Source organism: Hoplias malabaricus, chromosome 8, assembly GCF_029633855.1.
Source record: "Hoplias malabaricus isolate fHopMal1 chromosome 8, fHopMal1.hap1, whole genome shotgun sequence".
NCBI classification, from domain to species: domain Eukaryota; kingdom Metazoa; phylum Chordata; class Actinopteri; order Characiformes; family Erythrinidae; genus Hoplias; species Hoplias malabaricus.
Genome location: NC_089807.1, coordinates 9,631,571 through 9,658,717, shown reverse-complemented (window position 1 = coordinate 9,658,717; position 27,147 = coordinate 9,631,571). Strand labels below are relative to the sequence as shown.

The 27,147-nt window shown below is 38.9% G+C and overlaps 1 protein-coding gene and 1 long non-coding RNA gene across 2 annotated transcripts in view; one reads left to right on the top strand and one right to left on the bottom strand.

Moving 5' to 3' along the window:
- The window catches only part of LOC136705921 (uncharacterized), a 32,274-nt gene extending 11,434 nt beyond the window's left edge, over positions 1-20,840 (top strand). Inside the window, exon 3 of the long non-coding RNA XR_010804102.1 lies at positions 20,709-20,840. This is a non-coding gene — a long non-coding RNA (uncharacterized lncRNA). The remainder of the gene's footprint in view (positions 1-20,708) is intronic.
- A 4,086-nt stretch (positions 20,841-24,926) lies between these two features.
- Positions 24,927-27,147, bottom strand: part of LOC136705914 (transmembrane protein 121) — a 3,707-nt gene continuing 1,486 nt past the window's right edge. The window contains exon 2 of the mRNA XM_066679741.1: positions 24,927-27,147. This exon is cut by the window's right edge and continues 756 nt beyond it. Within this exon, the coding sequence (XP_066535838.1) occupies positions 26,790-27,147 (358 nt within the window). The 3' untranslated portion in view covers positions 24,927-26,789.

The window sequence follows — 27,147 nt, the reverse complement described above, 5'->3', positions numbered from 1 at the left end:
TTTCCAGAGAGCATATGGATGATCCAGAAGAGGACTGGGAGAATATCATGTGGTCAGATGAAACCAAAATGGAACATTTTGGTAAAAACTGGAGGAAGAAGAATGCTGAGTTGCCCCAAGAACACCATGCGTCCTGTGAAGCATAGGGGTGGAAACATCATGCTGTTTTTCTGCAAAGGGGACAGGGCGACTGATCCGTGTTAAGGGAAGAATGAACGGGGCCATGTATCGTGAGATTTTAGGCCAAAACCTTCTTCCATCAGTGAGAGCATTGAAGATAGAATGCGGTGGGTCTTCCAGCATGGCAATGATCCCTAACCCCGCTCAGGCAACAAAGGAGTGGCTCCGTAAAAAGCGTTTCAAGGTTCTGGAGTGGCCAAGCCAGTCTCCAGACCTCAACGCCATAGAAAATTTGTGGTGGGAGTTGAAAGTCCGTGTTGCCCAGAGACAGCCCCAAAACATCACTGCCAAAACACCAGCTACAGTGTGTGCAAACCTGGTGAAGACTTACAGGAACAGTTTGGCCTCTGTCATTGACAACACAGGTTATATTACGAAATATTGAGTTGAACCTTTGTTATTGGCCAAATACTTATTTTCCACCATAATTTACAAATAAATTCTTTAAAAATCCTACAATGTGATTTCCTGGATTTTTTTTCCTCGTTTTGTCTCTCATAATTGAAGTGTACCTATGATGAAAATTACAGAACACTCTCATCTTTCTAAGTAGGAGAACTTGCACAATCAGTGGCTGACTAAATACTTTTTTGCCCCACTGTAGCACTAACAGCTCTCAGAGGAACACAAACACTTTCAGCCAAATTCACCCATAATTTCTTTCCTCATCTCCTTTAGTCACAGTCAAGTTCATATTCTCTCTCTCTCTCTCTCTCTCTCTCTCTCTCTCTCTCTGTGTGCTAAATTTCTGCGAGCTGTATGTGACACCACTGAAGATTTAGAGCACTCAGTTTATTCAATTTTACTGAGGAAGCAGAAGTGAAGAAAGTGTGTGTCTGTCTGTCTGAGGCAAACATTTCTAAATATTAAGCACTTTATCAAACTAGCGTTTGTTACTGTAACAATTGACGCATGTCATGAGCTTTTTGTGCAGAGGCTCCTTATTCTGTTTTTCTGTTCCACCTTAAATGATTAAGCAGTTTCTTTCTGGCTACAGATAGCTGTACATCATTTTGTAGCATCGCATAGCATAGCACCGAGAAGCCTCAAACACAACATTGTTTAACATTGAAGTCTATCCTCCACCAGGGGGCAGTGTAGAGCCTGATTGGAGTTTTTAATATGTTTAGTATTAGTAGAAGGGAACAGACTACTGCAGTCATCTAAAGACAGAAACACCAGTCCTCATTAGTACAGTCCTCAGAGGACCACTCCTGAGGGGCTGATGAGGCTGTGTGAAGAGGGCATCAGAAAGTTTCTGCCCTTCATGCAAAACTAGCGCAAAGCTGAAAAAGGTGTAGTGTGAAACACATTTCTTTACTGGAGGAACCATGCAAAAGAGAACACTGGATCAATTTAAAAGCCATTTAAAATTTAAAAATATGTAAAAGGCAAACTCCAGCCTGGATACATTTTGGTTTCCACTGTGAAGTAGGTGAAGGGAAGGATGAAGCCCAGTCCCTTTCCCCTGAACACTGTCTCACACTGGGAGTTTTTAACAAAGGTAGGAAGCTTGTGTAAATGAGATATGAAGCATTTCATTAGTGAGAATAGGTGAGCAGAAAAAACATTTTAACATATCAGGGATTCTCCAGAAGCATGACCCAGAGGACCAGGGCCAGATGCAGGAGCAGCAGAAACACTGCTCTAAAAACATGAATTAGTTACTACTGTAAACAATAGCTGTGCAGCACCTCACTCATTTACATTTGAACCTTGGTTCTGTTTAGTCAGGATTTATTCATTAGCTGAACACTAGATTCTGTTGAATTTCTCAGCTGAGTCAGGAGAAAACACACTCTTCTAAAACTCACATTACTGAATCAGTATAACCCAGTGGAGGTGAGGCTCAGTGACAACAGCAGCCCAGGGATTAAACGAAGCAGCACCTGGCTCTGTTCTAGAGTTAGAACCTCAGTCCTACTCTGAAGGGAATTCTGAAATCTGGTAAAGTTTCAATGCAGTCACTCACTTCAGTTTTTTAAAGACATGCCTGATTTTAATGAACGAGGTTCAGAACCTAAATGTATGGAATAGAAATGAGGGCGAGTTAAACACTAATGGAAATATTCAGTCTGATATACAGAGCCGTTATTATAAAATTTGTGCAGCGTCAGCGAGTCGGAGTGTAGTCAGCAAAAGAAGCTTTACGTTTAGGATTAAGTGGACATTAATTTAGTGAAAGCGTCAGAAGCTTATTCCATGGTCAGTGCTCTCATGATGCAGTTATGCTAATCAGCAGCAGTGCATTATGGGAAACATTTTATTATTGGTGCTAAAACTTCTCCATTTTTTTCCCATCCAGAAGCTCAGCTCCACATCATCTGGTTCTCCCTCCACAGGCCTTGACTGGTCACATCTGATCATTTCTGGGTTGACCACTGATAGCTGATCATTTCTGTGTTCTTCAGTATCTGATCATTTCTCTACTGATCTGTATAATTTCTGATCAGTTCTGTTATTATCTGGGTCATATCTGAACTGAGAAGGAATGAACCTTGCTCTGCTGTGAAGAGCAACTATTATGAACATTTCTCTATACATTTTCTAAATACACAGCTCAAAATCTGCTCAACCCTAACTCCGCCTCTTGATTGTAACATGTAAGAAGATGAGCCTCATTGAACAGTATTGCTGATAAGGATGATTACTCCTGAGCTGCAGACATTACCTCAGTTAACTGAAAAATTCTAATGAGCTTCTGATGAATTCTTAATAAAGGTTCCCTTAATCAAATATGGAGAAAGCTGAAAAGATTCAGAGCTCTCAGATAGAGGAGAAAAGCTAAACATGATTTAATATAAGACATTAACGTCATTGTTCATTGCATTCTCCGTTCTTTATGGCAGAGAAGAGAAGCGTAAACATAAATAAATAAACATGAAAAACAAGCTCTACTTGTGTGGAAATGTCACTTCAGTGAGTTCCCTTTCTATTTAAAGCTGTTTGTGATCAGAGAATAAAAAGCGCGAGAGAGACTTCTTTACTGGCACTGTGACATTTTAACAATTACAGCAACAGGCACTGACACAAAAAACAAATCACAAACATGTAAGCAGACATGCACAAGTCAACAAACAAATAAATAAGCGTCTTGTGTCCAAACTAATGTCCCTCCATTTATTAAGTTGTATCTCACGGTTCAGCTCTCCCGTAGTTCTGTTAATGTCAGCAAAGTGTCTTTGAAAGAGAGGAAACACATGCTGTTACTGAGGATTTTGTTAGTTAATGAGGGATTGTCATTAAATTAATGTTAAATGTTAAATTAGTGAAAACATCTAAAGCTTAAAGTCATGGAAACTCAAGCTTAAATTTGGATTTTCACTTCCTATTCAGATTGTAGTGTTTTTTGTAACATTGTAAACTGCAAATGAGAATCAAACTAAATGTCTTTCAAAATTCAAAATAAAGCTGCATTGTTATGGCTGTTGAGAGGTGCAGTGGGCTAAGCATTGAGCCCATCCTGAGTTTGAGGCCTGCCCACTCTCCCTTAATTACCATAACAACGCTAGCTAGCACAGGTGTAACCTGGCATAAACGTTCTGGCATAAACTTTCTAGACAGTTAGCATTCTCCTGTGTGTTGAGCTGTCTAGAGGCACTGTATTGGCAGGAGTTTCGGAAAGAGCGATACTTGGCTTTACATGTCTTAGAAGAAGTATATGGAATGGTGATGAATAAATAGGAGAGAAAACTTAAAATGTCTGTGGCTGAAAAGGGAAAAGTAGTTTAATATTGTTTATACTGGTTAATATTTTCTCTAGACTGTATCTATGCGTCTGGTCTAATGGTGTGTTGATTTATTTAATGCCAGTTGCCGTTACTAGCCTGTCCATAAATTAGTTTTTATAGCATGTTTATAGTATGCGTGCAGAGACTGGCATATAGACAATATATTGCTCTTAATCATCTGCATACGTACTAATATCACTCATCCACTTTAGCCCCTTGAACATGACACTTTTTGCCCACTTTAATTATACTATATTCTGGACTCACTTAGTTTGACACTTGATTAATAGTCTTTGTGCCTGTCTGGCATTTTTTGTATGTTACATACAGTCAACATACTTGGCGAAATAAAGTGATTCTGATTCTGATTAAGGCTAGCACAGCTAATAAGCTAATTTTCTAGACAGTTGTAGCTTCTGAGACGTTATATTTCATATTCCCTCCACTGGATTTGCCCACAGTGATTCTGGGTAGGCTCCAGACCCACCCTGAACTGGATAAGCAGTTACAGACAGTGCATGAATGGTGTCAGATTTGCTGCATGGTTTTGTTTGGTTTAATCAGTGATTTCAGTTACCTAGTTTACATCGGGACAGTTCATTTCCATATTTACTGTGATCTTTATTATAATTTGTACAAAGTTTAGGAAATATAGTGTGGACTTTGTGGATACTCACATTTATCTATAAAGCCTACCCAGCTTTAACCCTGCCCCTATGCCAACCATAACACTATTCATAATCCTACTCAAAAACCCATAATCTGATACCACTGTGGAATATGACTACACTTTTAAATCTCTATAAATGGTTTACAAATGATGCATTAATGGTTATTAATTTGGTTGTAAGCACATTAAAAGTCATTAATCAGTTATTATACATAGACAGAAAGAGCGACAGGGACCTGTTGTTTGCCAAATAGTGAACTCACAACCATCTGCATTGTTGAACTTCAGATTTTACAGAATACTCATCTTAACTTGCCTTACTAAATCAACATTAAGTACTTTCAGCTTCAGCACATATTTGTTTATAAGTTTAACCATTTAAGAATCACGTGTAATCGATGAACCACCAAGAGAGTCTTTTTTAGACACTGATGATAAGGTGGTGGACCTTAGCATGTTAAATGACTAAACTCACATTCATAGGTCTGAGCTTATTCTTTACATCTATGTTTCTGTAAGTTCTCTGACACTCACTAGTAGACAATAAAGAAGTCAGTGTTGCCCTTTCTATTTCTTTTAGAAATTATTATTAATTACTTTATAATTAATGTGTTTGCAACCTAATTAATAACTATGTAATAAACAGATTTTTAAACCTCTTTAAAAACCTTTATAAATGTAGTCTTATTTTCAAGTGTTCCCATGATCTTAACCGTATCTTATCCCTAAGGCTACGCTCCATGTAGCCTGAAGATGATTCATTTCATGCAGTACACGGATACCTGTGAGATTAATTTTATATGAAACTACTTGAATAAACATGGAAATCTTTTGTATTTAAAGGGATTTTATTCGGCTGTAAAAGTGTAATGCATTTTAAGGTGGAAGGGTGTTTGATTCTCAAAGAAGAATATATGAGAATTTAATTTACAGAGCAAGTGTTCCTCTCTAAAGCTTTCTCCTGATTGGGGTTCTCATTGGTATGAATAGATTTCAGGGCAGATTTTTTCTCCTCTTGCTGTTCTCGGAGCAACATAAAACACTAACAACCTAAATAACAGGTCTGATTACAGTCCGCCTTAAATTACAGTTTGTTTTAAATCACAGTCTAACGAGGACATTGCTCTTTGATCAGCAGATGATGGAAGAAGAAAAAAAAAAAAAAATCAAGACTTATTTCTTTGTATTCAAACATTGATTTTACCTGAAATAGAAAAATAAGCAACCAGCACAAACAGGATATTTAATGTTAACCATATAGTAGAAGAATTTTACAAGACTACTGACTGACACCCTCTCATATCTAAGGAAAATGGCTGTGGACGAAACAGTCCTTATTCATCATATAGTGCATATTTGGGGCTTCTGAGGTTTTGAGGTACTGTTTGAAAGTAGTGCGCACATTTCAGTGCACTCAAGCAACCCTACAATGCTTGACAATATGTAAAATATAAATGTTGTACCCTAGGAGATAGACGATACCCATAATACACTGTGGGGTTTGGGTTGAAGATTCATGGTTTTTATCTAAGGTGGGCTAAAGAGAGCAACAATGTCCCCAGTAATAAGCAAACCAGTGTGATGTAGGGTCTGGAATCATTCCTGAATTCAGTTTGCTATCATAGTGCATTATACAGTGAGTAATGTATTGAATAGTGAGTGTATTTCAGGTGTTTTGATGTGTTTGTTTATTTATTGATGTATTTATTCATTTATTTATTGGATATTTTGTATTGTGTCCTGTTAGTGATTTATTTCTGTGCACTGTGGTGACCCATCTCCATTGTAACGATATGGGTTAGCTCTCAGGCAATGTATGCTTAATGTACACCATTAAAGAGGTAGTGCACTGGAGAAATGCTTCAATGTTTACTTTAAAGGATCATAGTACCTTGAACTAAAAAATAACACAAAAAGCATGATTTCTCACATGGCAGGACGCCAGGTGAACATTGTCATCATGAGAAATAAACCTTAGCACTGTGGCTGTAGCTCAGACCCCTCTGGCATTTGAAGAGAAAATTAGATTTTGCTGTAAACCCCCCACATCACCACCACCACCACCACCCGCACCCCACCCCCCGTCAGGAGACCTTTAGAGGAGAATAGCTCTATCTCCCAATTACTCAGCATTTAATCCAATACACACTTCATCAGAGTGTGCTGAACCAAGGCCTGGTGTAAGGAATATGACCCTTTATAAAACGACTGAAGCACCACATTAATACTGCGTCCTTCAGTTCACTGCAGTAAAAACCCAAATACACCATAAAACAATGTAAGCTTTCATAAACTGAGTTATTGTCTACACATAAGCCCACCTCACTGATGGCCTGTGGAAACTGATTGGAGAAGAAAAATCATTAAGGGCATGTGATCATAATTAGATTATCTGATTATTCAGTTGGTCATGTAAACAGAACAGTTATCTGATTATGAAGTGCAAGTAAATTAACTAATTAACACAGTAGCATTCAGAGTGTTCAGAAGGCCTTTGTAACACATGCTTAAGAATAATAAATTATTTATGAAACGGAATATGATAATTACAAAATGACTTGAGATTTTATGAAATGATAGAGTAATTCCATTCAAGAAGTGAAACTGGTATATTATACTCATTCATTCATCACACAGACTGATATATTTCAAGTGTTTATTTTGTTTCATTTGATGATTATAACTGACAACTAATGAAAACCCCAAATTCAGTATCATATTCAGTATCAAATACAATACACTAATGCAATATACAAGTTTCACTTTTTGAATGGAATTACTGAAAAAAAAATCTAAATTTTCATTCATTCATTCATTTATTCATTCATTCATTCATTCATTATCTGTAACCTCGTATCCAGTTCAGGGTCGCGGTGGGTCCAGAGCCTTCAAATTTTTCATATTCTAAATTTATGCCTGTATATGAAAGGGGTTTTAAACACATTCAGAGCAACAGAATGTCTATCAATGCAGTGTCATTTACTTCAAGAATCAACTTGTTCTGAAGAATTTGACTCATCGCTGCATTAATATTTAAAGGAACATTCAGTATAACATTGAAAAATGTTTAATCTGCGGTATGTTAAAAAAAAATACATTAATGTTATATGGAGCTGCAGGTAGTGTCGCAGTCACACAGCTCCAGGGACCTGGAGGTTGTGGGTTCGATTCCTGCTCCGGGTGACTGTCTGTGAGGAGTTGGTGTGTTCTCCCTGTGTCCGCGTGGGTTTCCTCCGGGTGCTCCGGTTTCCTCCCACAGTCCAAAAACACTCGTTGGTAGGTGGATTGGCGACTCAAAAGTGTCCATAGGTGTGAGTGTGTGAGTGAATGTGTGTGTGTGTCTGGCGCTCCCTCCAGGGTGTATTTCCGCCTTGCGCCCAGTGATTCCAGGTAGGCTCTGGACCCACCGCGACCCTGAATTAGATAAGCGGTTACAGATAATGAATGAATGAAGGAATTAATATTATATACATAAAAACAAGAGGAGCATTAATATTTCAGTGTTCATGTGTGTGTCATAAATCCTCTATAAGTTTGCAAACAACCAAGCAGTAGCTGTAAATGGCTTTTGTCCATGAGCTGTCATTAATTATTCATTGCATTCAGTTATTGTTTTTATCTGTGATCATTAAATAAAGAACATTCCAGCAGTGAGTTTTTTGTGTATTTGATTAAATTTAAGTAATGAAATGTAGCAGCAGAGTGGCAGCATTTAGCACAGTACCGTTAGCACTGAGGCTATCATCCATAGCTCAGTCCACTCAGGCGTTTAGAGAGAAAATGAGATTTTACTGTACACCACCCAACTCCCCCTCCTCTCCAGACTGGAGCCCTTCAGAGGAAAATAACTCCCGTCTCCCAATTACTCAGCAGCTTAATCCAATACACAGCACATCAGACATTTATTAGACAGAATAAAAACACTGCAATAAAGAGATGCTTTTTATCCGAGTGTTTACATTTCCTGTGTGTGTGTTTGTGTTTGTTGGAGGCATTTTTAAAAGTCATTCAATTCCAGAAGCTCATTTAGTTTCCATAGAAGGTCATTCAGCTACAAATGAGGACTGCTGTAATTCAGTCATTCAGAAGTGAAATGGAGACGGGGGAGGGGGAGGGGTGAAGCTTGTCTGGACCAATAAGAGCGAGGACAAGCTGCTTTTAGACCTTACTCTCCATTACTTTCCCTTACTCTACATTACACTGAGAGTGCTGCATTACAGCTCTATTACTGCTCGTCTTTAAAGACCTGGATTAAACAGGACAGTTCAGTGGACAGGCAACAGAGGACCCCCCTAATGCCATTAGAACTGATACATTATACTTCATTGGTCTAAGGAGGATGCTGGCATTGGGGCCATCTCTCTGACGCTTAGTGCATGCGTTTGTTTCCACTTAGATCTTTAATCCTTACCGCACTGGTATTAAAGTTCTGACCACAGCAGGGTGGACACACTTCTGCTGATTTAAAGGCAGGTAAACGCAGCAGGTTTCCACTGTTATAGCGAATAATAATAATAATAAAAATCTTTCCAAGGGTTTTGCTGTTAGTCAGCAGTTTTAGTGGGCTTTTGGAAGTTGAGTTCAAAACTGAGACAAGGTAAAAGATTTTACACAAGGATATGTGAATGTGACCTTCTGAACACAGCTCACAATCCAGCAAAGGAAATAGCATGGGATAAGGCTCAGCTTACACTTGGGCACAGAGGGAAAGCCTGACAAAACACGGTTCACTCTCTGCCTAACTGTGTCTAACCCAGACATGATTCTATCCAACCCTGATAACAATCTAAACACTTACAAATCTGAATAATCCGGACTAGATTCTGTCTAACCCTGATAAAATATTGTTCGACTGTAAAATATTATATATTATATGCTATATAATAGTGTCTTACCCTTACAAGATCCTGTCTAACCTTAATAAAAGTCTGTCTAACCCATACAAATTGCTGTCAGTCTCTTGAAACTCTCTCTGACCTTTTTGCTTAATCCTGACAGCATTTGGTCCAAGTACACCTAAACCAGGCAAGCTGTTCAACTCCAAGCTTTTTAAAGGTCACTGATGTTATTCTCCCTAAAACTGACAAAATCATTTCTGACCTTAAACAAATTCTCTTGGACCAGAATCCAACAAAATTTCAATCCTAGTAAAAAAATATTTGAGAAATAAGGAACTTCACTAAAACATTACAGTAAACACTGAGTAGTGCTTAATGAATGAAACATATCTCTGCACAGACAGGAACGTGGAATTAACACGCATCAGCCACTGCACCACAGTAGAAGTCATAGTAATACTGTAAACATACAGAATAAACAACGTACGTCACAATGTGTACATTACCTAGTGTTTACAGGTATTTATGGTGTTTTTGGGGAGAAGACTGAGGGTGGAGTGGTGCGTCTGTCCTATTTAGGATGCAGCCGGAGTCAGGAACTAAAAGCAGAATCCTCTAGTGCTCAGCTGTGGGTTATATTCACTGTAATCACTCCTCAATTCCTGGGGGACAGTGGTGTCTCTGAAGGGTACTGAAACTTGCTCCAGTATGAATTATGACAGAGAGGGTGTGTATATTTAAACACTGAGTGTGCTGCTGAATGTCAGGCTCTGTATAATGAGCGGAAGCTCTGAACTCTGACATTTAAATATTGCTTTACATCTGTCATTTTTCCCCCCATTACTAAGGCAAGGCAAGGTTAATTTCTATAACCCATTTCCCTCAAAAAGACATGCTTTATGTTCAACAAAGAAAATAAAGATAGGATTTGTCTGTAAAGAACTGGAGTTATGAACAAATCTGTAAATTATGAATGAATATTTGCACTGTATCCTGAAAAATATACAGTAACTTATTGACACTGAAAATTACAGTAACTAATTATAGAAGGCTGTAACCACAGCTTTACATTCACAGCTCAAGAAATCAGACAGCGATTTTGTGAAATCAGAGAAGGGTATCCTGCATACGCCCCTATATACATAGACGGCTCTAACACAAACAACCAAATATCAGCGAGAATAATGTCTAGTTCGCTACAGAAAGGAATTAGACTCCTGAAAAACAGCTCGATTTTCACAACTGAAGCCCAAGTGCTGCTTCTAACATTAGAGTATGCTGAATCAGTTCAGCAACGAAGGATACTTGTTTGCACAGACTCCAGCTCCTATCTACAGGCACTCAAATCCCTCAAAACCAACCACCCAACAATTCTGAATGTTCTACAGGAAGTGTACTGCGTAATGCTATGGAACTACGACATAATCTTTTGTTGGAGACCTGGACACTGTGGACTTGACGATTGAAAAAACAGATCGCGCGGACAAAATGGCCTCATGCAACCCAGACTGGATGTACCAGATTCCACCAATGGATGTCAAACCAGTAATACAAACCTTGATCAAGGGTGAATGGTAAAGTGAATGGGATACATGCCTGGATAATAAATTACACAAAGAGAATCCCATTATTGGCTGAAAACAGCAGACCTACCTTGAGAACCACTGGGACCAAGCAGTGTACACCAGATGCCGAATTGGATACACCAGATTAGCTCATCTAGTAAAGGGAGAAGCAGGCCCATATTGTGCAACATGCCAAACCCAGTTTACGATTAAGCATTTAATGTTGTACTGTCTTTATTTTGGCCTTGACAGGTAACAGATCCTGACTGGAAAGTCCGTAACAGAATTATTCAACAATACGAAAGCATCAGCGCTCCTAAAAGTCCTATCAGTAACAAAACCTTAGCAACACATATGATAAACTTAAATAGATGGCAGCCTCAATGTACCTACAATAAAACTGTATTAGTAAATCAATTACAGCTAAATACCTTTCTTGCCATGAATGTGGCCCAATGGGCAGATATGGCATTAAATACAAACTACCTAACCAAACTAACAAATTCACAAGTGCACAGGGGCTGAGACAATGTTCACCCCAGCAGTACTGAACCCACTTCAGCCTGTCCCTAGACACTATAGCTATAGCTCCATCCACAAATAATCTGATTCACTGATGCCACCGCTTGTATAAACAACGTACTTCATGCTGTCTCACTATTCTGTTATTTCTAACACATTCAATTTATTAATTTATGGTCTGCTCCCACTTAATCCTGATCAGGGTGTCATTGTGATTAGCGTCATGTTAAAGTTAGGGTACATCCATAAAATGTAAATTATGTTTTGCACACACACGAGTGCAAACTATATTTCATACACATTGTATGAATCAAATTCACATTGAGACAATTTACAGTACACTGTAAAAGAATGGACATCAGCATCATGTACTCCCTGCAAAACACAACATACTGAAAGTTATTGTTATTGATAAAAACGTATATTACTGTAAAATTACAGCAGCACACTGTGGAATACCTGTTGTTGCATTCAACCTCTAGAAGAATCATTTAAATCCTGGAGGGGCTGAAAATAACCCGAGCCACCAGTTTCTGGATGTTGTTTTAAATTCTGAACTGTGCAGTTTCTCTTAAGTTAATTCTCTTCAGCATTAATAGGATTTCTGCTTAATTAATAAGGTCTAATGAGGTTCAGTTTAATAAGTAGAAGCTTGTTAGCTTGTTAACTCATTAATAGTTTCTCTGAGCTTAACAAGCCTCCAATTATGAACCTGAACCTCTTCAGACATTATTAATTACACAGAAATCCCATCAGAGGTGAGCAGGAGACTGTTCTGCCTGTGTTTATTCAGATGTTGTCGAGTGTGATTGTTTGAAAAGCTGTTATTTTTTCACTAGATATATAGGTGGAATAATTTCTGCCCCCGTGTCCTCCTTATTGTGTTATGTGTAATAAATCACCTCTTAGAGTATGTGAATAGACCTCTTTGTGACGCTGAGCAGGTTCTGAGGACACTGTGTCATTATTCATGTTTAAGGTGGTTTAAGAAGATTTGACGTTTTTGTTGAGGGTGCAAAATTTTAATGTGAGCACTGTAGGAGATTATTCTTCAGAAATCCTTTAAAATTCTACTGAAACTCTGAGTGAAGGGTTTCGTTTTCAGTCTTTATATTTAACCCTTAATCCTAAAGCTTCAATGTCTTATATATAAATAATAAAAAGGAAGCCTAAGAGCTTACAGACACTAAGCCGGCTCATATATCTATATCCTAATTATTATGATCCAAAATCGGAAGCTGATAAACTGTGTTGAGGATCTCTGTTTATTTATTTAAAAAAAAACACATTGCAAAATTCTTATCTGATGATTAACCACATGTTGTTTTGATTGCTTATATCTGCTGACCATAGCAAAAGTAATGCCTCTTCTCCAGGGAGGTCTTTGGAGTGAACACTGCAAGATGAGGCTGTTCCTGGGCATGGGTTTTTAGGGCGAGACAGTATTTAGTTAAAGATGGAATGTTTGTGGAATTTAGCAGAGGCTGTATTTATTTGGAGGTGGGATTTGGAAGAAACTCTGAAGGGAGGGTCTGTATTTGAAGTAGGGCCTTCAGAGGGACAGTGTAAGGAAGAGGGGATGGTCCTTATTTGGAGGTGGGGCATTTCAATAAATCTGTTTCGCTGATAATCTATTCATTTAGCTGTTCTCTGTTTTGGATGGAGGATGTTGTGTAGGACTTGAGGTTGTAGGATGTTTCCATAGTGTTGATTCTGCAGTGTTGCAGGGCCATCTTTTAAGAATGGATCACAGACTGAGCCGAGATCAGTGTTGAGTTCCTCAGGAAATCAGAAAATTTCCCAGTATCTCTTAGCATCTGTTAACCAAGCGTGTATGCAAATGAGAACATCATAATCACACTGTTCACTTTAGTGATGCTGACATGGTTTCATCCTCAGTTTGGCTAACGCTAGCAGCTAATCACTGATGCTCATCTCCTTGAGTATTAATGAAGATGAGCTATTGCTCTCTCAGGAAACACTGTTAGAATAACACAGCTCACTACACCCTCCATTGAAACCTACCCTGTCACTCTAGACTTTATGGTTTGATTTAGAGCCACACAATCAGCCTACAGGGGTTTAGACCTTCCTCTTAAGTTATGTCTGTCATTAAGGACGTTGATTTGGTCTTGACAATGGTGGGGACCAATAAATCTACTACCACCACCCCTGTTTATTTATTTATTTTTTTTGTCTCCCTGCTCTGTGATAAAACTATAAAATGCTATTCTACAAACAATATGCTATTCTACAAATCTTTAAACTATTCTGAATAACAATGCATAATTTAATTCATTAATTATAAAATGTTGAATTAATGATGACTAATGACTGACAAAAATTCCCAAACCCTGTTATTCATAGCTACAGATGATTTTAGCCTGCTGCATGCTGTACGCCTAGCATTGCCATAAACGTTATGATGGGTTCATTTGATTAGCGACCTTTAAGTGTCGCTAGACTTAAATGTTTCTTTGAAAAATAGCTCCTTGTTTTAACTTTCTTTTTTGCTGCCATCTTCACTCGCTTTTGACACACACTCATGTGTAATCCATGTTGCACCTGAGTCTTGCACAGTACGTTTTAGCACTGCTAACAACCAAAGGTAGCTACAGAGTCTCACGTGACAGCAGGGAAAGGCACAGCCAGTCACACTGGCCATGTGTTATGGGGATGTAGGACTTGAGTAGAGAATGTGATTTAACCCTTTCTGCACCTCTAAGTTAATGAGACGTTGACATATGTTTTTTGGTGGGACAATTCAATAATCGCTGGATATTGGTGGAGACACGTGACCTCTGTCCATGCTAATTCTACACCCTTGTCTATTATTATGCTTCAGGGTGGTAATATTAGAGTATGGATGTATGAATGTTGGAATTAATGGGGACTATGGCTATAATAATAATAGTAATAAACGTGATAGTGGCATCAATCTGGGGCAGTAACAATTATAATAGTGCTGGAAGCATCAGTCTGAGTGTTATACAAGTCCATTTCTGCTTCACTGTAATTAATGCTGGTGGGTAATTGTGAGGGGTTCAAGGCTGGCAACAGTAGATGGAGGTTGAGCAGTTGTTCTGGTGTGGACCGCAGGAGAACCCAGAAGACAATCTTCCATGATTTTCTCAGAACATGACGATATATACAATTAATTTGTTCAGAGAAGAGTGTATTTTCACAGTGTGGTGACTCCAGGAGATCTGACTGTAACAAACTAAATGCAAGGAGAAGGAAAACAGACAGAAACACCTGCATCCATCCTCGCCACCATCCACAAACCTGTGTGATTGTGAGCACAGCACCCCAGTTTCTCCTTAATATCTATATCTTTCTGGTAGTTTCTCCTTAAAATCTATGTAGCTTTTACTTAAAATCTGTAGCTTCTCTTGGACAACACTCAGGTGTTCAGACATTGGAGACTGAAGCTGATGTCTCTCCTCCTGCTCAGACATTTCAGTTGAGAAAAAGAAGAAACAGAATCTTTTATTCATGTATCTGGTGTACAAAAAATTTCTTATGGTGCAGCTGTTGACATTAAATTAATATTAATTGTATAAAAAAGACAAAAACAGTGCACAGATAAACTGCAGTTAAAGAACGTGCAAATCTCAGCTGAATCTCATCTGTATCTCAGCAGTGGAGAGATAACACTCCTGTTGGACAGGAACTTAACCCCTTTCTCATCAGCAACAAGATCCTTCTCAGATTTGTAGCTGTAAACAATTGTAAAATTTTTATCTGATCCAAAGTGTCTTATGACTTCTTTCTGTCTGAGATTGTTTGTGCTCATCACTGGATAATCATTAAAGCTCCTGTGTTATCATTGATCTTTGAGAAATAAGATTCTTTCCTCTTGGGCAGTTTCTTATTTTTCTATGTTACGGTAAACATGATGAAATTGTTCTGTGTCTGAAATTGTATTCACACACACCTTACAGACATCAGAGATCAGGATGAAGCACCAAAGCACTTCTGGAAAACACCTGAGGATTATTCCTTTTCATCTTTGTTTTTTTTGTACTGAATTTTCTCTGCAGCTCTGAGGAGGCACAGACTGTGGGAACTGCCCGAGCCGGACGGGTTCTCTGTTAGTGTTAGAGTTAGCAATAATCTGGAAAGATTACAGAGGATTCTGCTGTATTTTCTGGATTTAGACTCTGCTAAGCAGCTGCTGGTGAAGTGAGTGCTCAGTGAGTTGATGTCATAAGAAAATACATGTTACAGTTATCTGGAATGGAATGAAATGTATGTTTACACAAATTTATTTATTTTATTTTTTTATTATTATTTTCTAAACAGAAAAAGCAAAGGCTAGAACCTGGCCATACAGTAGGTGATGTATTATTAATACCACTGTTTGGGGCAGGATGTAGGCCAGAGTGGTTTGGATTAATGGCATACATAAAACAAAAACTAGATCATAAAAGACAAACTGTCTTCATAAGACATAGACAAGGACTATATGCACTGATCAGCCAAGACACTAAAATGATTTCCTTGTTTATAAACTCTATTAAATCAGCTCTACTGACATTTTGTAATTCTACAATAATAGCTTGTAGACCATCTGCTGTTTTCACCCCTTTTATCCTGTTCTTCAAAGTACAGGACCAAGGATGTATTGATCGCAATTGTGGCAGGCACATTTACAACACTCTTCTAGGTTGTGATTTTTTAAGTGTACTGTCACTTTAAGAGGCTTGGGCTTGAACTGTGTGTGACAGTCCGGGAAGACAATTTTCCTAACATCCATTTTTTGATGTCATCTTCACTGAGCATGCACGCACACACACACACACACACACACACACAATGTTTAGGGTTGCCACCATTTTCATATAATAGCCTATGGAATTGTACTTTAATTTAAAATGAAAATGTACTGTTCCTAAACAATGTACGATGTGGACAATGTCTCTCACCCAGCCTTGTGTTTGCATTCCTTTGGCCCCTTACAGCCACAGCCTCTCACATGTTAGCAAGAAATGGCAAAGCCAATCCTGTGAGCGGTGTGGATTCAGGAGGCAGGACTCATAGTAGAAAATGAAATCTTAACTGTTTGTGGCCCAAATATATTGACTAGACACTAATGGACTCTTGTCTCATAATTGTCCAAAATTATTGCAAGGGACCATTCAGTAGTTAGGGCCCCTACAGGACCACCACAGAGCAGGTAAGCAGCACTGCATTGACACTGATATAGTGTTGTTAGTGTTAGACAGCAGTGGACACCAGTGGGGAAATACGCTTTGCGTTCTAGAAGGGGGGAATTGGAAATTGGAATAAAAGGGGTTAAACAGAATAATTGTCGAGTTGAATAGTTAATGTCTCTGTGTATTGTAAAGTAATAGAAGTGCAGTGGTTACAATAGAAATGATAATGTCAAACAAAGGAGTGAACACTGAGCTGTGCAATATAGAAATCGTTTCCCTGATCACTGCAGTTTTCCCAGCTCTAAAAGGCTAATCAATACACAGAGAGAGAGAGAGTTTACACCAACACTCACTACATACAGTGCAAACCATAAACTTTACATGAAACACATTTATTTCTGTGATAATGTGGCTTTTAGGGCAGAGGTGTGAAATCCTTTAAGAGAAATTGATCAAGCAGAAAAAAATCAATCACTTTTAAACAATTAGTCTGAGCTCACGGAGCGGTGTGTCCGGAGTTATTGATCTCCACCTCCCACTTCAGGAAGATTACTGCCATTAAACCCTGACCCTCACACAACAACAACAGTGCTGTCCAATCCCCGATCAGATCTTCAGCTGCACTGATGCATTCTGGGTATAAAGTGATAGGTCTGACTTTAAAAAAATCAAATCTAATTTCACCAGTTTCTCTGCACTCACCCCAAAATATCATTAATCAGCCGAGTCATGACTGGGGCTTCGTTAAGCGACCAGCAGTTCGGCCCTGCCCACTCTGCTTACAGAGGTCTACATTCATCTCAAATAAGTCTAGCCCTGCCCATTCAGCTCAAAGAAGTCTAGCCCTGCCCATTCAGTTGAAAGAAGTTTGGCACCAACCATTCAGCCTTCAAAAATATCTGGCACAACCTGCTGAGCCTTCAGCTGTAAAGCCCCATCCATCATGAAGTGATATGGACTGTTTTAATGTCTGTACAGAGTTTGAGATTAAAGATCTACTGATCAGACAGTGAAAACTAAATTAATTTACATATAACTGTTTTAGAGGCACAGTAACAAGAACATCCTGTTTATATGAAGGAGATAACAAGTGGTTGAAAAATGTCACTGAGAACTAAAGAACCCCCCACCATAGAACTCTCTTTATAGCATCCAAGCAACTACCCTAGCTACCACCACAGATACCATAGAGACCGTTTATCTGCACTCTGGCAGCTATTACAGATACCATATACCTTCATTTATCAGACACTTATCCAGAGTGACTTACAGTGGAATCATGTAACAGAGGAAGGTGATGTAGTGTTAGGAGTCTTCTAGCCCAAGGACCTTTATTGGTGCAGTATAGTATGATGCTCAAGCAGGAATTGCAGCATTGCAGTTTGCCAAGAGGGAGCCTGCAGTGTTGCCCACTACACCTAGTACCACCTTCGCAGCATCCTAGCACCACCCTAGCACCTCTTATCAAAAGTGGTCATAACAGAAATGCATTGATTTGAACTACACATGAAAATCACTGCTCAGAGAGTTAAGCTAATCTGTTATGTTTTAATGATAGGGTTTGGAATTCAATTGGCTTTATTCTCACACTCGAGAACCACAGCTGTGTGTGTGAGTGTGTGTGTGTTGCATCACACTGTTTCTTCTGCCGTTGCATCACATTGTGCTGATTAAAATAAAGATTATTCTCAGAGCTTCTTTCCAAAAGTGAACTCCACTCCAGTAATTTACATAATCCATACACACAAAAACACACACATGCAGCGAGAGAGAGAAAGAGAGGCACTCACTTAAAGAGAGAAAATGAAGGGAGAGTGAGAGAGAGGGTGCAGAAAGACAACAAAAGAGTGATGGGCGGAGGGTAAAATGTGAAGGGGGATGGAGAGAGAAAAAGAGAGGGTTTGGTAAAGTAAAATTTTGAGGAGGCTAGGGGAAGAAATGGGGAGAAGAGAGGAAGGCAATGTGAGAGACTCGAGGGCAAAGAACGAGAGACGAGAGAGGAGGAAGGTGGGGAGAGGGAGAGAGGAAGTGTTAGAGAATGAAGGAAAGAGAGTTATTAGAGAGATAAATATTTCTCTTTCTGAAATGAGCTGATGTGACAGGAGTCTTTCATTTGTCTTTGAGTTTAATTAATGTTTAATAAAGCGTGAGTGATTAAATCTGATTTTAGAAGGATATGATTTTCTGAGAGGCGGAGAGTATGTGTAGTTAATATGATTAATATGATTAACATGATTGTGATCCACAGAGTGTGTGAAACCTCTCAGTTCAGACAGTTTTTCTGACATTAGAAATATCAGTCAAACCTGTTCTAAAAGAATATAATAAAAATATATTTTGCATGATGTAGAGAGGATATTAATGATGTTAAATTAATTATAGCCGCAGTTCTCAAACTGAAGGCTGTGGTTCCCTGGGGGGCTGCATCACAGAAATTGCTGCCAGGGGCTGCATTTCTGCTTCCTGTTTCAATTTTGCCCGTTTGTTAAATCTTTTTTTGGCCGTTTGCAGCACAGAGGTTCTGATGCTGGTCTTGTTAGCTTGGGTGGGAGGATGGCCATTCTTCTCCAGCTAACAGAAGCACAGTTCTTGCTAACACAGTCATCCTTAAGTTGCCATTCATACCTGGGATTTCTACTCCAGCGTGTTGGACTTCTGGCGGCATGCTGTTAGTATCAGTTTGAAAAGAAGGAGTGATTGGTTTCACATGTCTCTGAGGGAGCCTTGTCTAGGCCTCACTTTCCCAGGTCGGTGTCATTGTGTGATCAACATGTCTGGGGTGTTAAATGTCTGTTCTTTGTCTAAGTTAAAGGGAACCTAGACAGTTTTGGGGAACTAAAGTTTGTTTTCATTTAGTTGGTCTGCATTTTATAAGGTGCAATTTTTAACAGGGGAGGCATGGTGGCGCAGCAGGTAGTGTCGCAGTCACACAGTCCAAAAACACACGTTGGTACGTGGATTGGCGACTCCTAAGTGTCCGTGTCCATGTGTGTGTGTGTGTGTGTGTGTGTGTGTGTGTGTGTGTGTTGCCCTGTAAAGGACTGGCGCCCCCTCAAGGCTGTATTCCCGCCTTGCACCCAATGATTCCAGGTAGGCTCTGGACCCACCGTGACCCTTTCACTGTTTGAATTACCACAAAAGCTCATTTGTAACTCAGGCTGTTTAGTTTTGTAGCGCTTTGGTCTGTTTACTTTTATGTAACTAGCTGTTTCAAGAATTTGGAGTTAGTTATACCTTAAGATAAGTTACCATTGTATGTGAATATGTACTTCTGTGAGTCTGTGAATGTGTGAGTTACAAGAGAGTAGGCAATTTTATTTTTAATATTAAGATTTATATTTACAAAAAAAGTAGTTGGTAGTGTGAAACATTCATTCATTCATTGTCTTTAACGACTTGTCCAATTCAGGGTCACGGTGTGTCTGGAGCCTACACAGAATCATTGGTCACAAGGCAATAACACACCTTGGAGGGTGTTCCAGTCCTTCACATGGCAACACACACCCTCACACATTCACACTTTTGAGTCGCCAATCCACCTACCAACGTGTGTTTTTGGACCGTGGGAGGAAACTGGAGCACCCGGAGGAAACCCATGCAGACACAGGGAGAACACACCAAACTCCTCACTGACAGTAACCCGGAGCGGGCCTTGAACCCACAACCTCCAGGTCCCTGGAGCTGTGTGACTGCGACACTACCTGCTGCACCACTGTGCCGCCCTAATATTAAACAGCTAAAATGTAATAAATGTGCCAACCAATCAGAACTCATGGTCACATGATTCAACATGATACAAGGAAACAGACAGTGATGTAAATATTATTTTTATAGTCTGAGGGTATTTGACTGCTTCTAAATATTTTTGCCTGAAAAGTTCCATGGCCAATTTTTTTGTACATTCCTAGAAGGACATAGAAGGTTCTCTGCACACACATTTCAGGAAGTGTGTAACATTCAGGACTGAAAATATTAAAGGTCCTTGGTGTTCATCCATGTAATGACAGATCATTTGTCTTCTGTAACCACTTCTCTTTGTTCAGGGTCACCCACACACACATGGGGAGAACACAACCAACGCTTCAGACAGTGACCCGAAGTGGCGACTGAACTCATAACCCCTAGGCCCTTGAGCGATTCGGCAGCAGCACTGTCTGCAGCACCTCTGTGATGCCCTTAATATCATGTAGGTTGGCTTTCAAATTTTCAAATCAAATGAAAATTCATTTTCTCAATTGGTTTGTTGGCATGAGCAATGTTTATTTCTTATAGAGAGAGGAAAAAACAAAAGAGTACAGAGAGCAAAGGTCAAAACCTAGAAAATAAAGAGAGAGTGAGTGCAAAATCAATTGCAGCCAAAACAGAACAAGGTGAAGGCCCTGAGACAAACGGGGTGAAAAAATGCCGTCACTACTTCAGAGAGTCAGAGAAGTGCAGCAGTCAGGTAAGTTCACCAAGCGTAACCATGGCAACGGGGTCAGCGCTCAGGGGATTGGGAGGACCTCTAGTGCCCATGTACTGTATATTACATCTGTTTACACTCTCAGACATTTACAAAAAAGATAGAAAATTATGTAGTTTAGAAATAACATGAAAAATAATTGATCTTCTCCTTCTCAGATGTTCATACTTGCTAAAATTAGTCGATAAACCTTAACCCTTTCAGAGGCACCTTCCTCACAGTAATGAGGAAAGGAAATGGTCTATGTTGAGAGTATCTATTGTTTCACTGCATTTGGAGGAAAATAAGGAGGTGACTTGAGCCCAAAATCAAGTCTGTCCTAAAGGACAAGAACTTAAGAACACTGTTACAATTAAATCTGGATAAGAGAGAAACCCTGCTTTGTGAAATCTGCCCAGGCGCTTTGCTGAATTTTTGACTTTAATGTACATTATTCTGTCCAATTACTGGCCATTTCTATTGGTACATTCATCATGAAATGTCAGTCAATAAATAAATCAATAGAAAGTTAAGAGGTTTTGATCCGAGAGTGATGGTTTTCTCCTGTTTATCTCGAGTTGTGTTTTTGGAGGGAGCTGTAGATGAAAGTGATGGAGGAGAAAGAAAAACAGATGAAATGCAAGTGGAGGACCATGAGGGTGAAATGAGTTCAGGGAATGGGAGACAGAGAGAGTGAGGGAGAGGAGGGAGAGCGAGAGATGAGGTGAAGGAGTTTTAAAGACGGGTGTTTAGAGTAGAGGAAGCCCAGGCTGTGATTGCATCATTGATCTCCATCAGAGAAGCTTTAATAATAGAGGAACTCTCAGAGAACCAGAGTCCAGCTTTGTGCTGACCACCGCTTTATATCCTCCAACTCCACTGATTTATCTCACACTGTGTGTGTGTGTGTACCCAACAGTCTAAAGTTTGAGGGCACTACCTTGATTTGAAAAATGTTGGACTGTAAGCGCTTAAGGCTGGGTGCGTATTTCAGAGGAAGTCCTCCAGCTAATAGATAGTCAATGATGAAGTCATATTATTAATCTGAGTACCAAAATATCCAAGATATCATCCAAGAATTATTGTGCTATTCAATACAAAAATGAGTAATAACAATGATGACAGTTTTAAACTTATTGTAATTGTCATCATTATTATTACTACTCATCGATTCGTCTCCGGGCTCAGCAGTGCACTATTTAACTTTGGGTTACAAAAACCACAGGTTAGGAATGGTAGGAAACTACAAACCCATTGAACTCCTCCCCTTGATTTCAGGACAGTGTTATAAATGTGAATGACACTCTGCTACTGTAGGGTGAGCCCAGGAGCAGGTTTTGAGATCTGTCCAATATTAATTCTTAGTGTGTTGACTAAAAATGAGCTGATATGATATGAGTACTTTAATTTTGAATACTCACCAATATCTGTATGAGTATCAGAGTACTAGAATGCTATCAGTTTAGGTATCAGTGAGTGTGAGACGATACTGATCTGCAGTTATCATAGGGTGAATGTAAATGGATGTGTGCACCCTTGTTAATCCGAACGCACTCTGAACACACCAGAGGCTCTGGTCTCACACAGGTTCTGTGTGAACTAGAAGCATTAGACCCACGGTTCTGATTCAGATTCTTTTTAACTCACTTTCATCTACAGAAAACGCAGCATGTTCACAGCTCAACTCGTAGCACGCTTTCACACAAAGTCAATGTAAAATAAATTCTTTTCTAGTGGGTGAGAGCTGAAATATTGATGCTTGTTGGGTGTAAAAAAATTGGAGCTGTGTTATTTTCTCTCCAGGACGTGATGGGCTTCAATCTGAAATAATCAGAGTTTAAGTGCCTTCATGCAAGATCTGAAAAACCTGTCGAGAGGGAGAGTGGTGTGTTTCATTTCTGTTGTTTCTTTTGTGTGATTTTACACCAAGGCTCTAAAAGAAGAGGCTTTCTCAAAGTCTCTTTTTCTAAAAATGAAGTTCAGCTCCATCTGGACCTCTCTTTCCTTTTCAGAAAAGCAGGTGAAGGAAAGTGCAGTGTATGAAAGTGTTTTTTTTTTTGGAGTTGACTTCACAGCAGGAGCCAATCCTCTGTGTGATCTCTCTGGGCTACAGCAGTAAAATTACAGTGTTGATTCTGTCGTACCAGAGAGGCCTTTTTCTCACTCTAGTTACAGGAACCAAACCATAGAACAACAAGTTATAGCTTAGATTTCAAGCTCACACTACTGAGTCATAACCATAACGTATCATTTTCAGGCTGTATTTGGTTGTTGGTATAAATTAGGAACATGTACAGCTGTATTTTATAGGTGTGTTTATAGTTTTTGGTATATTTTAATTAAAATAATTTCATTGTGATTTCAGGTCTGTATCCAAACCAATATTACACAAATATATCTGTTTTCAGACTATGAACATGCAAACAGTAACATCAAATCAAAATATATACGATAGCATGTAAAGGGGACTTTTAACACGATACTGTAAAAACGGACAGAACTACAATAACATGCACAGTTAACATATTCTCCATATGTTAGTGACTACTCAGTGTTATAAAGCTGATGAAGTGACTGAAATCTTATGGGTGCTTTGCCTCATGCTTATGTGTTTCTGTTATCTGTCTGTGTGCTGATCAAGCACTAGGCCATAGAGCTAGGTTCAGCTCATTTTGTTGAAAGACAAAATGAAAGACTGTGTGTGTGTGAGAAACAACATAACGAAGAGCAGTCTTCAAAAATAATGTGTTTTTGAATCATAAGTTTAACACAATGCATAATAACTATTAGTTATAGCATTATGTTTGTTTTCATTCATCAGTGTTTGTTCACCCTATACCCCAGCATGCACTACTCCATTACTTCATACAACCAGTGTACATTACTGTGATGTCAAACAGTCCTGACTGCTAGCCTAGCCACCCAACTATAGGTTAATGAATAAAAGCTATCATTAGTTTAACTCTTTGGCTGTAAAAAAAAAAATTAAACAGACTCAATTTTTCTCTTTAAACAGATACAGGTTTTAATCTTTTTAGTCAGAGAAAAGGAGGCAAACTGACAAGTATCTAGGCAAGGAGCTTGCTTGTTAATTTTAGCATTCAGCTGCTGTCCTCATCTGACATGTCATTTCTGTATTTTAAAAAAAAATTAATCCCTTCTTTCTACGGTGTGAAAATACAGCTAAATATGCACTTACTAGAATTACATGACTGCAATAAGAGCGTTTGAACAAGCAGAAATGGTAGCTGACCCTGAAATAGAGTCTGTTTTTTTTTTAAATACTTCATCAACAGGTAAGAATTTTTACAAGTAGAAGTTTTTTTTTAATTTTGTCCCGTTAGGAAGTGAATATTAATTTATAATGTAGTTTGCATCATGCATTTTTTTTTCTTGTTAGATACATTAGCCTTATAGGTCCTGTGTAACCTCTTAAATGACCAACTCTGTTGACACTTGAAATTGTGTAAATTCAGCTTCTTGCTGAACTACAGAGCTTTAATATACAGAAGCTGGAAATGAAGATCTATCAGCTCCTTCTCCGGTTTCTTTTTTACGTTGTTGGTTTGCCTGGAAGGAGGGATGTTGGTGCGGTAGTGTGAGATGAAGACGGATGGTGTTGGTGAAAGGGGTGTGTTAGCAATTAGCCTTTAATTGGAGATTAGAGCAGAATGAGGAAAATCATTGGCTATTTTCTCTTTGTAACACTGTTTAATTAAAAGCCCTCAGCAGAATTTTAATTAGGACATGAAATGTACTCAATCTACTCTCTAATCAGAGAATTAGTGTGTGTCAGGACCCAGACAACACACACACACAAACAAACACACACTGCTGTCTTGTATATACACAGTATTTTATCAAAGGAGCACATAAAAAACACATTTCTCTTTATCTCTGAATCTTACAGACAGCTCTTAAAATGAATGCAGTTTTCTTTTGTTTCAGATTTTTTTGATTGAAATGAACAGATGAAGAGGCAGAGCAAAAACATAACATAATAAATATCCCTACATCACAACACCAACTCATCTCAGAGTCTGTACTAATTACACTCTTGAAAAATATATGCATTTAGACTTATTTTTGTCATAGCAATTAGAAAAAATATACAATGGACCCCTTTTTTTTCCACGTGCAGAGAACTGGGGGCTGCAAACTAACTCCACCGATTCAGGATCACATTCCAATATCTGTAAACTGCATCAAAGACATGTAAAACATATCCTAACTGCACAAACCAAAGCATCCGCTCTTTACCAGTGCATCAAAACATCAACAGTTAAGTGTCACACTTGTGCTGATGATGCAGGTTTCTAAAGAACTTCGAATCATCAACAAGCTCATCAATGTTCATCAAATGATCTTTGTCAGTGTCAGTTCCCCATGTAGATTTATGGTTCTCAGTCCAGTTCCAGGGTACCCTTCAGGCAAATTTTACTTAGAACTTCTTTGAGAACTTCTTTGAGAACCACGGTTGTAAACAAACTACACAAGGTATTTGGCACCCCTCCAGGCCCAAAATAGAGTGAATTAAAATTTTCATTATTTATTACATGATTAAATTACAGGATTAATTTTAAAGTTTGCAGTTAGCAATTATCCCATCAGTAAACAGTTGTTATTGTTGATGTCAAAGTGTTACAGTCATTCTTATGGATCATGAATTCTCGTTATTATTTGAGCTAATTCTTCATGGGCTTCACAGGAAATGAGAAACCCATCCTGAAAACTGTGTTGATTATTCCAGAAAAATAAAGCACAAATCTCCTCAGTTTATTTGAAGGAGAACAGAAGCTAACAACCAACTTTACAGTTCAATAAAGTTAGCTATGTTAGCAGGGGAACTAAACAGGCTATAGTCGCATTGATATTCCCAGTATGGGGCACCAAACAATTAAACAAAGAGAACAAACACTGAAGGGAGGTAAACTGTGCTTAAGTTTGTAACCGAGACAGCCATTAAATTGTAATTATCCTGCCATTAAATTATATAAATATTATTTTTTTTTATTAACTGCGGAGAGTTTTTATCATAGATGTAAAAATGATTTAATTCATAAGAATTTATTTATTTCCTAATCACTGTGGCTGCCTAATGTCATTTCTGATATATTGATATTAATGTGCCCTTAGAGGTGCTGGATCCAATGTCAGGGCTCATTATCATTGTATTAAGGTAGGGAAAGATTAGCACTGCATCAGCCTTACAAAGATACAGGATGCTTCCTTAACCCAAGTTTTTTTCAGTGCCAGTTCCACACAGTAGCTAGGACTCCTCCCATCAGGACTTTTTTCATGACAGTATGCAGGCTCCTGAGGAAAGGGTCCAAATGTAGAGTTTGAGTCAAAATCACAATCTAGGTCATCCTGCCTTCTGTATTTGGGATTTTTGTGTTATCCAGGATTTAAACCAATGTCATCAACATCAATCTGGTCATGCTAACCTTTGGTACCTTTAGACACTGTTGCACACTGTTGAGTTTCCACTATTTACTTGTTACAATTCACTGTTACTGATAAATGTAAAAATACCCATCCCTAATGGTCATCACAATAAACGCATGTAGAACAGAGACATAACTCTGTTACATCCAAAACTCCATAATCTAAGCCTATGTTCCCAAAGACATGTCCCTATAAACCAGTCCCATGGTCCTTTGGTGTCTGTTTGTCATGTGTGTCATGTGTGTTCACATGTGGTGAGTTCTGGCAGCGGAGGCTGGTCCTGGGTGTGTGTTAGCTGCTGTGGGTTAATCACCCTGCTAGGGGGCGCAGAGTTTTTCTGCAGTTCCATCCCGAAGGCAGGGGGGGCACTCTGGAGCTGTCTCCGATACTGAACGAAGCTGCATGTTTTGAGGATGATAGCCAGGATATTTTTGGCCATGAGTATCCCAGACACCCTACTGTCTTTGTAGAGCAGCATATTGCCTCCGCGGATGAAGAGTGTGATGACGTTGATGGTGACCAGGCTGAGAATGGGGTACAGCATCATCTTGTGAGGACTGATATTGATTCCCTGCATGCTAATCTCACTTAGC